The sequence below is a fragment of the Phoenix dactylifera genome, chromosome 3 (assembly GCF_051530095.1).
Source record: "Phoenix dactylifera cultivar Ajwa chromosome 3, Ajwa_hap1_PhDact_Kaust_v1.1, whole genome shotgun sequence".
In the NCBI taxonomy this organism is placed as follows: Eukaryota; Viridiplantae; Streptophyta; class Magnoliopsida; order Arecales; family Arecaceae; genus Phoenix; species Phoenix dactylifera.
In genome coordinates this window covers 14,603,530-14,617,495 of record NC_143192.1, presented here as the reverse complement: position 1 = coordinate 14,617,495, position 13,966 = coordinate 14,603,530, and the positions used below count along the sequence as shown (strand labels likewise).

Genomic DNA, 13,966 nt, shown 5'->3' with positions numbered 1-13,966 from the left:
CATATGGTAAATCATCAGATAGTTAGAGAAGATGTAATCTAGAAGATAAAGGATTTAATGATGAACTAGTTTAAGATTTTAAAGCATCAATAACATAAGAATCATGATTAGATGCCAATAAAGTATTATTAATAACAATTATAGAATTGAGATCATATATTATCCATATACCAATAAAGATAAAAACATGATCTTAAAATTTAAAATGAACTTATAATCCAAAGGGGATAACAATGGAATCATAATCAATATATGAATGAAGAAATGGTTTCCACTTGCCCAAATGTTTAATATACTATTCTTAACATTATAGGCATATAAAAGAAACGAAATTATATTATTTTACTACTTTTCACTGAGGATTGAAATTAAATGAAATTTAAGAGGAAATGGACTGATTCTAAATTATGAATATGGTTGTAATTATATCATATCAAAATCATGAAATGAGAAGACTTGGTCATGATACATGCATACATACACACACACACATACACATTATAGTTTATAATAAGATCATGAGCATATTGAATCAAGACCATAAAATCTAAATATATTTTGATAAGTGGTGGTTGTATGATAGGATACTCACACAGAATTTTTTTTCTTGGTAGAAAAATAAGAAATTCTTATTGGTTGATAGTACCTTCCCGAGCCACACTCAGGGAAGTGACAATAATGGTGTGCCTCCAACATGGCACCACAGGCAATTCTTGATTAAACAAAGCTATCTTTAATATAACAAGGAGAAGTCTAAGACGTCCCAATGTGCCTTAAATTCGATCACACTCACAGCTGCCTAGTTTAAACCCTAAAGATCTAAAAGCCATTCTCTAATATCATTTTAATCTGTCACGCCCTGACCAGTCAGTCTGAGTCGACACATGACAGGCGATCATATATCTTGCAGGGATTGACCCCTTACAACATGCTGCAAGTAATGGAGTTATATGGATCAAAATTTTTAATAAAGTTTCAAATTTCATAATACCAATTTTTTAAAAAAAATAAACCAAAAGACACTGCCTCAAAGTAGCCCATAGAGGTGGGGATAGTAAGATCAATAGAGGTGGGAACAGTAAAAGAATGAGCTTTGCAGTCCAATGAGTAAGAATTTACCCCAATTAGTTGATAAAATATTGATAAAACATTAATTAAACATGATTATATGAAATCATCAAAAGTATATTGCAATTTTAATCCAAATTTTGCAAGTCGCAGATAATTTCAACTACTTAACAAATAATGATTTGTAAATGAGATAGAATATTTGAATAGTATTAAAACCATTCCTAAGCATCGCCAATGAGTTTTTCAAATGTAAAAAATGCAAATCATTACTAATCTTTATAAATATGACCATAACTAACCCCATGAAAATGCCGGAATTATATTTAGCCCTATGGTGCAGGTCCAAAATCATATTTAATTATGTTGTAGGCTTAGAAGAAAACTAGATTCTATGTGTAAGCAATGCCAATAATTAGCCCTGCTAGTGAGGCCTAGATCATAGTCAAGACTTTCTCATACTACGAATTTTATGAATCATATCTTCAAACCATTCTATTTCAGTATTTCCAATGGCATATGGAATGTATGTGAAATTGAACCATTCCAAGTATAATTCAAAGAATTGTTGCAATTCACGGCGGGTTTTGGCTAGCCCCTCACCTCTTATCCGTTGTTGTAAAACATGGTATAATCTAAACTCAAAGGACACTCAAATTGGTTTCCACAAATTTGATTGGCGTTTATGTTTATTTTGTAAGTTTGGTGTTCTCATACTGGGCTAGCTATTAGGATAGCCCTGGTCCCAGTTACAAACAAAACTAAGCTGGAGGCTAAGCAGGATCACAACCGTTCACCTCTCCTCTTAAATCTTACCTATCATCACAACCGTTCATCCTTCGGACCCCTTTGCACGTGCCCGTTATGGCAACCCAGGATACGGTGATCGCAATACGACCTGGTCAAAGATTCACCCCTCCAACGGCTATATTCCCCGCGAAGCCTTTGAGGGTTTTGAAAAGCCAAAAACCCTAACACCGTCCTCCGTCAATAAAAAAGGGATCACCACATCCCAAACCAATCAGTCTCAGCAAAGAGAAAAAACTCTCAGGAGAACGAGAAAGGGCTCTTTTCTCGAACTTCTCCCTGCAACGATCTCAATCAGTTCTCCCTCAAAGAAAAGCTCTCGTTTTGCGTTCTTCTTCATTCTGAGTCCTTTAGTTTCTTTGTTTTCTAATTGTTCTGCTCGCTAACGTTTTCTTTGGTGCAGGGTTTCTCTTTATCTTAGTTTTAATCTGTATAATTATTTCTTTATTTTGTGTTCTAGTCTTTGTTTTCTTGTATTTTTGTTTGCTGCTAGCAATGGATGCCGGAAGTTTCTCTTCTTGCATCTTTTCCGAGAAGGCCCGGCCTGCATCTCGCCACCCTCTTCGAGAAGGCGGTTCAAGGCCTTACATGCCTTCTCTCCTCTCTTCATCGAAGGATTTTTCTTCCCGGCAGAGCGTAAGCATCATCTTTCTTTTAAAGAATATTTGTGATCGGCAGGAATTAGTTCTTTTCCATACATATGGGTTTTGTCTCGTTGTCCTATGATTTATATGCATATGTTCTTTGTCACTCAGATGTTTGTTAAAAGTTCTATGTGATTTCAAGAAATTTTTTTTGTTTTGCCCCTTTTTCTGTTCCTCAGACGTTTTCTTTCCTGATTTTTGTGGAAAATTACTGGTTCATGTCATCATCTTGGCTTGGATTTATTTCAGGGCTATGCTGATGTTTCCGTGCTTTGGATTCGATTTCTTGGCCTCCTGATATTACGAGTCCTTTTGAAAGAATTCTTTTTGCCTCTTTTCTGTCCCTAAGACATTCTCTTTCCTGATCTCTGTGGAAAATTACTGGTTCATATTTGGCCTCATGGAGAAAACATTTGTTTTTAGGACTATACTGATTTTTCTGTGCTCTGCATTTGATTTCTTGGCTTGCTGATTTTACGGGTCCTTTCGAAGATTGCTTTCCTTATTTGGTTTCATCTTCTCCGTATCATCTAAACATTCTTTGCAGTCTGTGATCAAATCTTTTCTCCTGGTCACCGTCCCTCTCTTGGATGTGTGCTTTTCTTGCAATCTCTTGAAGGTTCTATTCCTTTATGGAATTCTTAATACTCTCTTCTTTTGGTGTTCCATTTTATGGTTTGTGTGTGAAAATACTGCTTTCTTGGGCTTAATTTTCCTTTTTGGTCAATTGAAGGGAGGAGATAGATTCATTCCGGACCGGTCTGCCATGGATTTTGACATGGCCTACTACCTGCTAACAGAGAGAAGGCAAGAGAAGGAGAACGCTGCAGCTACATCCCCATCCAAAGGGACATACAGAAGGCTTCTTGCCGAGAATCTTCTGAATAATAGAACTCGAATTCTTGCTTTCAAGAGTAAGCCCCAGGCACCTGCGGAAGGTATCCTCCAAGAAGCCCACTCCAATGCCTCTTCCCATCCGTCTAAGTCTGCAAAGCCACAGAGATACATTCCCCAGGTGAGTTTTCTTCTTCTTCAGCAACGTCTTGTTCTCTATATTTCGTTCTTCTTGGCCTAATGCTGTTGTTTCTCTTCTCAACTTTCTTGGGTTTTTTGATCATTGGCAGTCTGCTGAGAGGATTCTTGATGCACCAGACCTTGTTGATGACTACTATCTGAATCTGCTGGATTGGGGAAGCAGCAATGTTCTGTCGATCGCCCTTGGGAACACGGTGCATCTCTGGGATGCTTCAGATGGATCTACGTCCGAGCTTTTCACCGTGGACGAAGATGTGGGTCCTGTCACTAGTGTCAGCTGGGCTCCTGATGGGCGCCATATTGCTGCTGGTTTGAACTCCTCCGACATCCAATTGTGGGACTCGAGCTCCGGCAACCTGGTTAGTGTCATTTCTCTGCCCCCTTATTTTTGTTTGCCTATTCTTTGGGTTCCTGTGAAATTTAAATTCTTTGGGTTCTAGATAGTGTACTATGCAGTAGTTCTTGATTCCTTGTTGTATCCAAAGTGATGGTTCCTGTGGTTTCTAAATACTTGTTTCTTATAAATTTGCAGTTGAGAACTTTGAGAGGAGTCCATGGATCTCGAGTTGGATCTCTTGCTTGGAATAACAACATACTCACAACAGGGGGGATGGATGGAAAGATCGTTAATAATGATGTGAGAGTAAGGTCGCACATTGTGCAGACCTACCGAGGACACCAGCGAGAGGTCTGCGGGTTGAAGTGGTCAGGCTCAGGACAGCAGCTGGCGAGTGGAGGCAATGACAACCTGCTTCACATATGGGACCTATCCATGGCCTCTTCAAATCCATCTCCAGGCCAGAATCAGTGGCTCCACAAGTTGGAGGACCACATGGCTACGGTTAAGGCCCTTGCATGGTGTCCCTTCCAGAGCAACTTGCTCGCATCCGGTGGCGGCAGCGGCGACCGGTGCATCAAGTTTTGGAACACCCGTACCGGGGTCCGGTTGAATTCAGTGGACACCGGCTCCCAAGTGTGCTCCTTGTTGTGGAATAAGAACGAGCGCGAACTGCTGAGCTCTCATGGCTCTACTCAAAACCAACTGACTCTCTGGAAGTACCCTTCGATGGTGAAGATTGCGGAGCTCACGGGCCATACTTCTCGGGTTCTCTTCATGGTTCAGGTATGTTTGATATTTTCTTCAGACTTAACATAGTTATAGATTTCTCATGACTTTATTTATATGTTATAAATTTGATTGTTGATGGGGTCTATTTCTATTGGAATTTGCAGAGTCCAAATGGGCGCACAGTGGCATCTCTGGCGGGGGATGAAACGTTGAGATTTTGGAATGTATTTGGAACTCCTGAAGCACCAAAGCCTGCTGCAAAGACAGCTAGTACAGGACCCTTCTCTAGTTTTAGTCACATTAGGTGAAAAAGGAGGTGGAGGAAGGGGATGGGTCTCCATCTGATCCTTGAAAGCATGTCGTAATGGAAAGAATTGGGATGGAAAACGTAGCCTGCTGCAAGGTAGTTGAAGTTTTGAAACATTTTGAAATTTAATGTCATCAGATTTTTGTCGCAGTCTATATGTATTAATCTTTGGTTTTCTCACGTATTTCGTTGCAGATCATATTACTGGCAGATCAACTTCTCTAGAAAGGTAAATTATTTCAAAAACCTCATAATTTACTCAAGCAATTTTGATTTTAAATTAAGATACAACAGATAAAAACTGATCTCTTCAAGGCTTGAAATTTATTCTAAATTGGTGATATCAAATTTGTATAAATCTTGTGCTACATGAATTTAGTGTTAGTGATGCATGAATTTACATAAAACTTAGATTGAATTTAGTGTTAGTGAATATAAAACACACTTTATAAAAAAGAAAAGATAGGCATAGATAATAAAGAAAAAAAAAGAGAACATCTTATCTTTTGTTCTTAGGTTTTCACCACTAAATAATCTAATTATGGTAATTTAAGAAAAGATAGGCATAGATAGTAATCATCAAATTTACACAGAAATTTGACTTTTTTTTTAAATGATCAATAATAGTGGTTAAGTTTTGCGGCTAAAGTTTAAACCCATAGGAGCGGCCCCTGAGACCAGCCCCTTTTTTTCTCATCCTATAAAAAAATTACAAAATAAAAGAAAATAAAAAAATTAGTGCTACTTTCTGTAAATATTTTGCTTTGTTTTTTTTTCTTTTTTTCTGTTTTTTTTGGGTTTGAGTATCTTTTGATATTTCTGTGTATTCAATTTGGTAAGAAACACTAAGTGGGGACTATGCACGATTAAATTTCCTAAGAAGGCCACTTAAGCGACCGACCCCCTATTTCATTCGAAACAGGGGTCAGGCGCTCAAAAAAATTACAACTTCGTAAGTAAAGTCGGCATATTGATTACTGACTTCACTTACGAACTGACAAATTTTTTAAGCGGCCGACTCTGTTTCGAACGCCTAAGTGGCCTTCTTTCCCGGCGCTGGCCTCCTAGCAGGCTCCGCCAGCATCCCTCCCTCCCTCCCCCGCTCTCTTTCTCTCTTTTTCTCTCTCGTTCTGCCTCTTCCATTGGTCGGCTGTTTAAGCAGCTCTTCTTCCCTAGCGTCGGCCCCCTCACGGCCTCTGCCAGGCTCCGCCGGCATCCTCTCCCTCTCCCTCACTCCTCCGCTCGTTCTCTCTTTCCTTCTTCCTCTCCGACTTCGAGAATGCATCCCGTTTTCTGAGCCGAAACCGTCTCACCGATACGGTTCGAAACAAGCTGAACTGGCCGGTTTGGGTTGGTTTCGTCGACATTGGTTTAAAAGAGCTACTATAGAGCTAGATAGTAAAAAAATAATAAAATAAACTATTTATATAAAAGTACTAGATATATTATTAAACTATGAAAATGAAATGAGATACCTAGTTGAATTTATTTAGTGATTAGTTGTAACTTTGCTGTCAACTGTAGGCATAGAAACATGGAAGCCAAATATCAATTGGCATAATGATGCCAGCATAATAATGACACCAGCCTGACACTCACATGGTTTGCTTGGCAGACACTGGCAAACTAGCATGCCAAGTTCAAGCACACAACCAGTATCATGTCAGTGCTACATGCCCATAAGGCACTGGCGGCATGTGGCACTGGCATATATATAGTCATCCTGTATGGATCAGCACTTAAATCCAAGAGCAGCAAGGGTTTTAACTGTGATAATTAAAAATAAAATGATAAATAAGATAAGCTCCAGAGGAGGCCACAAAGAGAATTGAAGTGAATGAGGCCAAAAAGAAAAATTTCCTTTGGCAATGAAGGGTTACACTAATACTGCTTATTGCGAGAACAAACATAAAGATTGGAAGGTGAAAAAAGGTTCACTTTTCTGTAATCTTTGCATACATAGGTGCATCTTCATGGAACATGTTCTAGGTAGCATAATGCCTTGAGAAGAAGCTACATGTAGCATTACAAACTACAAACCCAATTTAATTTTTAGATTAAGTTAGCTAATATAAATGATATATCATTTTGATTATTTAATTCAGGTAGAATATATTAAGCATTGCACATGCAATTTAAAAAAAAAGGAAAAAGAAAGATGCCAGATCACCATTGATAAGCACCTAGGCAGATTAAATGGCTATTTAAGTGTTTGAGCAAAGTTCAACAGCCAACCAAACTAAAAGGACATATGACATTTAGGTAGGAAAGGCTTAAGTGGTTTAGCACCATATAGCCATTTAAGCGGCCAACTAAGCACTTAATGGTTGTTTTTGATAAGCATTTGAATGGCTGTCAATCCTAAAAACATTATTCTCTTTTATCTATTTGTTCGTAAGTGTAACATGTGAATACAAGGGCACAATGTAGTATGGCATCTATTCTTTCTGGCAAGGACAATAAGTGAACTTGATGAAGCTCTAGCTGTCTTCAAGAGTACAAAAGAGAAAAATCTTTTCAGTCTCCCAAGTACTCAATTTTGTCAGCTTGCCTTTCCACTATACCTCTTCATGGAATTTAAAGATCAAGGGAACAAGAAACCTTAAAACCCGACTTGCCTGACATAAAAGGAGAAGATATCAAGGTAAATAAATATAGAATACAATGATAGTGTTATGCACCCAATATCAGAACTGATGGATTAGGCCAACCTTACGATCAGCATTCATCAATTTCATTGGTTTACATGCTTGTCCAAAAATGCATTGGCCAGATTGCTGAAAGTCACATTAACACCTTCAGCTGCAGCATATTTTCTTATTACTTCAACAACTTCTGGTTTCAGGATCTCTTTCTTAGTAGAAGGATTGCAGAGATAGTATAGAGCTCCAAGAGCATAACTCACCTGCAATTTACATTTGATATTAAAAGCCAAGAAAAATCTCAAATTGTACAGCTGAAATAAAATTAATTTATTTGCTGGCAATTGAGCCGGTTACAGTTGCACAAATCCTGAAAGTAAACTGCAAACACCCAAAGAAGCATTTTAGAAGCCTATAATTGCAACTGCAGGCTGCTTTAAACGACAAAAAAAAGTCTAAATATTGTAATTGGATTTGCATGCAAAATCGGCTGCAGATCCAATTACAAGATTTATTTCAGCTGGAAGCAGTCCTCAAAAGAGTCCCCTCACTACCTACAAAATTGAATCTAATATATAATATAATTTAAATATACTAAATATATTAGTTATATCATACATATATATTATAAAATATAATTTATTATTATAATATATATATAACTATTATAACAGAAAATGATTTTTATAATATCATGTTACTACGATAATTATTGTTATAATACTAGCAACAAAACAACTATAATGATCATAATATAATTATTCAATTATTATTTTTGCACCATAATGATTCTTATTATAATACAGAGAATAATAATATTACAATTACAACAAATACAATTATATTATAATATCTATTTATATAATTATTAGTTATTATAATAATATATATAATAAACATATAATTATGATTGCAGTAATATAATCAAATTATTTTATATTGATATAAATAATCTAATATTAATTTAATAATATTATTTTATTAAATATAAAAATAATATGATTATTATTATACTATAATACAAAAAGTAAGCAATTTACTGTTTTTTGAGGGGGTTTAGTAGGGTTATCTTCCATCATCATACAACCAAACAGATGTAATTGCATTTGCACTTTCTGACTATAGTCATGCAGATACAAATAGTTTTTGCAACTGCAATACTAATTGCAGCATTTCCAATTGCAGTCTGTATCTAAAATACATGCAATTGAGTTGCAGGAAACAGTCCCTTATTTCAAGAAGATTAGAATTTATTTATCAAAGTGACCTACCATACACAACAAAACCAATTAAACACTTAGCTTCTAAGAAAGCAAGTTGCCATAATGCCATCCTGTGATGGCTACATTGGTTAGCCATCTGGTATCTGTTTTCTTTTTAATATTACTTCAAGTCTATTCATTTGGAGGACAAAGTGAAATCGAGCCATCTCTAACGTATGTTTCCAAGTAAACATACTTACAGTGTTGATGTTTCCAGGTAAACATACTTAGTGCTTATTTTCCAGGTAAACATACTTACAGAGTTTATGTTTCCAGGTAAACATACTTACAGTGTTTCTAACGGGGCTAGATAAGCATTGTACGATCAAAGGGATTCCACCCCACTGGATAATAACTGCAGAATTTGCTGGATCTGCAGCACAGCCAGTAATTCAAGTTATTGTGCATGCTTATCTTGACAAATAAAACATGCAAAGTTTATCAATTTTCTATATAAAAATCACAGAACTACACCTAATGTAATAAGCTATTGTATAAAAACATTAAACTATGCCAAAGTGAATGTGGATATACATCTACAATGAACAAAAAGAAACTGCTGGCTGTTTTTTCCCATTTCATATTAGAAACAAAAGCTAATTCTCTGCCACAAACTAACTGATTTTTGAGTTCAAATTGCTCACCAACACATGAGTTACAGATACCGCCAACCCCAAATTCAACTAATTTTTCATTTGGCTCCGTTATACAATCGAGGAATAGCTCCAAAACATTAAGCTGTATAAACAACATATTCTCTGAGCATAACAAGAGAGTATCCATATTCAGGTCAATAAATATTCAAGTTCAGTACCTGGCGCAGAAATGTATAATTGTAGGGGTCGTATGCGAAGTTAGCCAAATGGGCAACAATTCTCTCTTTCGATTCTGTCACATGATGAGATGATAGAAAGCCATTAGTCAAAATGGGCCATGGTCCATTATCAAATTCCAGTAAATGTAGAATTCTACAGTACTAAAGAAATGCAGCACTGAGATATTTCAGCAAACAAAAATCTAAACATGGAATACACATGCTATCACATGTCATGTGTGCATGTGCATGCCCCATGTTTGTCTTATCTCCTGAAGACATGCATTTCTAGAATTTTTTGTACAGTCAATCCAAAATCTAGCAATATTTATAACAATTAACAATATATTTTACTGACATATGAATGTCATAATAATGCAGGTAAGCAATTACTCACTGCTTTTAGCCCACAGCCCCATTCATTTAAATTCACTTGTTACCCACTTTGCCGCTGTAAAGTTAGCTCCTCTAACAAAAAACTAGATTTAAGCAGTTAAACAAACAAATCACAACAAAATCTATGCAACTGACTTTCTTGGCAGTATCTTGGATCAACTCCTCAACTAGATTTCGTATTAATGCAAGCTGAACTTTCTAGATCAAATTAAATCAGTATAATGGAACCATTGACACCGATTTAATGAATACATTATCATATCCAACAAATTTTTAAGGCAGCATGCTAAACAGCAAACGATAGCTCGATATGTAACATTAGAACCCAAACCAATGTGTAGAATACTCGCACAAAGCATATAAATTATCTCATCACAGTCTTCTAATTGGTTTCCTCCATAAACATCTCTTCTAGCAACTCAGAGAATCTCTAACAAATTAAATTCTGGACTAAGATCACAAATGAAAGCAAATAACAGAAATAGGACTTGATGCCACTCCCAATCCTTGGAAGCTGGGAAAGATGGACTCAAGCAGGAAAAAAGAAACAGTAGAGGGAAATTCTCAAGGAGCTCGATAGAAAAGAAAGATAAAGAGGAATGTGTTCACCATGAGAAGAGGGAACTCAATGCAAGCAAGAGAGTGATGAAGAAAAAGAATATAAGAGCACAATGAAGATACAGAGGGAAGAAAATGGTTAGAGGGAAGAAGTGAGAAAGCAGGAAGGAGTATCCATTCCTTTGTCTCTCCTACCATTAGAAATACCTCTCTAAAAGGAGATGTCCTTTTCATGAAGTGAGATTCCTTTGTGGGCTTTGAAGAAGTGATGTCCATTGATTGCATTATTTGCTGTCGGATCCCTTACGGGCACCAAAATATATCAGTTGTTTAATTTGGTCTAATATGGACCTTACTTCAAATAAAACACTTTGTAGTTAGAGCGTTGGACCCACTTAAGTGGTAATGTGCTAGTTACATGATGACCTAAGTTAGGATGTGGATCTACCACCCCACCACTCAAAGTCATATGTAACTAGTAAGGTGAAAGAGTGGTCGGAAGCATAGTTTTCAACTTTTAAGGAGTTTTTTTTTTTTTTAATAAAAGAGTGAGTGCTTGGAGTCTCTCAGAAAAGGGAACAAGGAAAACTTTCAGCTGTCATTTGTTTAAGGAGGTCTTTTGCTCCCGGAGTAAAGAAGCCAACAAGGAGTGAATTATAGAAGTTCTACATAGTTGTTCTCTTATCAAACCTGAAACATGCCAAGAATATTGCATTCGTAACGACTTAGTGCACATGAGATATATACCACTTATTATTTAGAAAGAGTGCTTTGTGAAAGCAAATAATTTAAACAGTACATACAATGAAATCTATAACGAACTACACAGTTCATTTCAAGTTTAAACATATAAAAAATTGATAGTTAAATGAAGATAGTCTCAATATTTTTTATGAATACAGATGTTAAAGTTCAAGAATGTGGGAGTGAGTTTATATATTACACTTCATTGCATAGAGGGAAGGACACAGAAAGGTCAACAGCAGCATAGTTCACAATGTTTGAGAACTGACCAATATAAGTATATTAAGGTGGATATGTGCTATAACAAGGTAAAATCTTGCAAAAATAAATGATAGAGAAATAGAGATCAGGTTCAAATGGTATGACTATGCACAATAATGACCAAAACGACAATCTTGGCAAGGCCAGGGACCCAATCTGTGACTTTAAAGAGATGAGTGGAAACCCACAAAACCATCAAATGAATATACAGGAAGTGAATCATGAAAGCTCAAATTCGGCAGAGCTAATGGTCCTTCATAAGAAAGAAAGATGGTAGATTCACAAATCAAGACCCAACAACTATGGAAAAGCGCTTGTAGTTAACATGTAGCATAGTTTTGCAAAGAGGATGCATTGAACTTCAGATTTTATTCCTTCATAATCAGTCTTACAGCATAAACATGACTGTAGATATGCAATAAAAAAAAAAATACCCCCTCATAAAGATTCATCCATTTCCAGCTGAACATTAATAATGATAAGAAGGCACCGGCCTAGCACATTTACTGGTTTTGATTCTATTATACAACTAACAACAAAGCATCAATACACTGCTGCTTAATCCAGGTGACAGAAAAACAAAAGGCTATCTCATACCATTAACTTGATAAGCAAGTTTCTATAAACAAAGTAGATGCAGTACTCTGCGGATGATAAGTGCTCTCTATCAGCAAGTAATTCCAGAACCATGTATTCTCTACTAGAAGGATTCTAAGAGAAAACATGCACTCAATTATGTAAAACCACCAAAAAAAATTGCACAGCCAGACTAATACTCATCTATTACCTTCTTTGGATGTGCCCTGAAACTCGGTCACAAGCTCCTGCAACAAAAGAGGAATGCATTGGTAAGCAACAAATTCCAATCAACTAAAATGATGGAAAATCACACCACGCATACAACATAAATATTCAGGAGAGTAGCGCATAGATTGCTATTCTCAGGCCAAGAAACTCCAGTTGATATGACTATAACCCAATTCCATCAATTATTCATCAAAAAAAAATCTTTTTTTGTTTTTCTTTTTGTAGGCATCAAGTATTCCAAAATCACATCAATCAAAACTAAGTTTAAGAATATAAATTTCTAAGTGCTAACTGGCTAAGCTGGAAACATAAAGACCCATAAGGACTCCTCCACTAACATTTAGAAGAGAAGATAGGGTGAAGAGTGCATACCTGGAGGTATTGAACCCTGGGAGTGCCGTATTTCCCAGTGCGCTCCAACTGTCTCTGGTCATTGGTGAACATTGCGCAAGCACTCAAGAGATTTGTAAATAGGCCGGCGACCCCTCTTCTAGTCCTCTCCTCCTCTTCTCCGCCTCCCCGTAAATGGATCGGGATAAAAAAATAATAATTTTGACCTATTACATCATCTACCAGCTCAGAAAAATTCCTCAAAATCACCTCGTTTGAACTTATAACCATTTCTCAATGTCTAGAAGAGAACAAACAGTTGAACTTAAATCATAGAATGATGAAAAAAGAATCTAAAGACAGGAGATAACAACTCGAAATAGGGCCATTAGAAGGTGGAGTTGTCTCAAGTTCTTTCCTTTATCCTCGAAAAAAAAGACATAATACGTTTCCCTTGAGATCAATAGAGAAAGATTACCAGGACTGTTGGAGCACGAGAGAGACGGAGGACTGGTGTTCGAAGGAGGAGGTAGCGGCGGCGGCGGCAGGCGGAGAGAGGGGTATGGGACGCCTTCGGTGGTGGCAGCAGCGGACGCGGCTTGGCGTAAGAGGGAAAAAGTTTTTCGGAGACGTTCACCCGAGTGGAAGTAGAGGTCGGCAGAGTTAAAGGTCACAGCGATACGGCAGGTGGAGGGTCGGACTCCGGCAGGAGGCCAGGAGATGGAGCGACGGACGATGGACCTCAGTATTTATTATGTATGATTTATTTTGCTCTTGGGTCCGGGTAAGGCCCGTTTGGAAAAGTTTTTGGAGGGCCAAAAGGGCAAGGCCCTTCCTCCCTCTCCAAAAATATTTTTATATAAAATAAAAATATTGGATAAAAATTTTAAAAAATTGTTTTAGTTTTTAAAAGAAGCTTCATTTTGGAGCTTTTCAGAAAAATATTTTTTAGCCCGGTAGAAAGCTTTTTTCTTGACCAAAATATTCGTGATAAAATATAACAATTATATAAAATAACTCTTTAATAATTGTTTAACCAATTTTATCACCTAATTAGAAAATTTGTTATATTATAAAAAATTAATTTACGCTAATAATTATAATTATTTATTTTTATTGTATTATACTATAAATATAATATTATAATAATTATATCATTGATATATTATGTTAAATAATTTAATATTATATTAAATTATTATGCTATAGTATACAATATTAT

The 13,966-nt window shown here is 36.4% G+C and overlaps 2 protein-coding genes across 8 annotated transcripts; one reads left to right on the top strand and one right to left on the bottom strand.

The window, feature by feature from the left end:
• The first annotated feature begins 1,779 nt into the window (after nucleotides 1-1,779).
• LOC103723254 (cell division cycle 20.2, cofactor of APC complex-like) lies at nucleotides 1,780-7,166 on the top strand. Of its 2 annotated transcripts, XR_015976152.2 has the most exons (6): nucleotides 1,780-2,511; nucleotides 3,253-3,534; nucleotides 3,644-3,913; nucleotides 4,087-4,677; nucleotides 4,788-5,026; nucleotides 5,126-7,166. XR_015976152.2 is itself a non-coding variant. In XM_088717835.2 (5 exons), exons 1-5 carry the CDS (start codon nucleotides 2,371-2,373, stop codon nucleotides 4,929-4,931), a joined length of 1,428 nt encoding a protein of 475 aa, XP_088573961.2. In that variant the 5' UTR covers nucleotides 1,780-2,370; the 3' UTR covers nucleotides 4,932-7,166. The 2 variants fall into 2 exon arrangements, 1 of the variants encoding a protein (XP_088573961.2); XM_088717835.2 differs by having other exon boundaries at nucleotides 4,788-7,166.
• A 126-nt stretch (nucleotides 7,167-7,292) lies between these two features.
• Nucleotides 7,293-13,499, bottom strand: LOC120106349 (ARM repeat superfamily protein). 6 transcript variants are annotated; one of them, XM_089929472.1, is made up of 8 exons: nucleotides 13,223-13,499; nucleotides 12,787-12,971; nucleotides 12,395-12,431; nucleotides 9,649-9,722; nucleotides 9,479-9,572; nucleotides 9,125-9,207; nucleotides 7,642-7,835; nucleotides 7,293-7,548 (listed from the first exon to the last, which is right to left on the bottom strand). In XM_089929472.1, the coding sequence occupies exons 2-7, from the start codon at nucleotides 12,856-12,858 to the stop codon at nucleotides 7,665-7,667; spliced, it is 531 nt and encodes a 176-aa protein (XP_089785598.1). In that variant the 5' UTR covers nucleotides 12,859-12,971; nucleotides 13,223-13,499; the 3' UTR covers nucleotides 7,293-7,548; nucleotides 7,642-7,664. The 6 variants fall into 6 exon arrangements, with proteins under 6 accessions (XP_089785598.1, XP_089785597.1, XP_038975271.1 ...); XM_089929471.1 differs by lacking the exon at nucleotides 13,223-13,499 and having other exon boundaries at nucleotides 12,787-13,186; XM_039119343.3 differs by having other exon boundaries at nucleotides 7,521-7,835.
• Nucleotides 13,500-13,966: the final 467 nt, after the last annotated feature.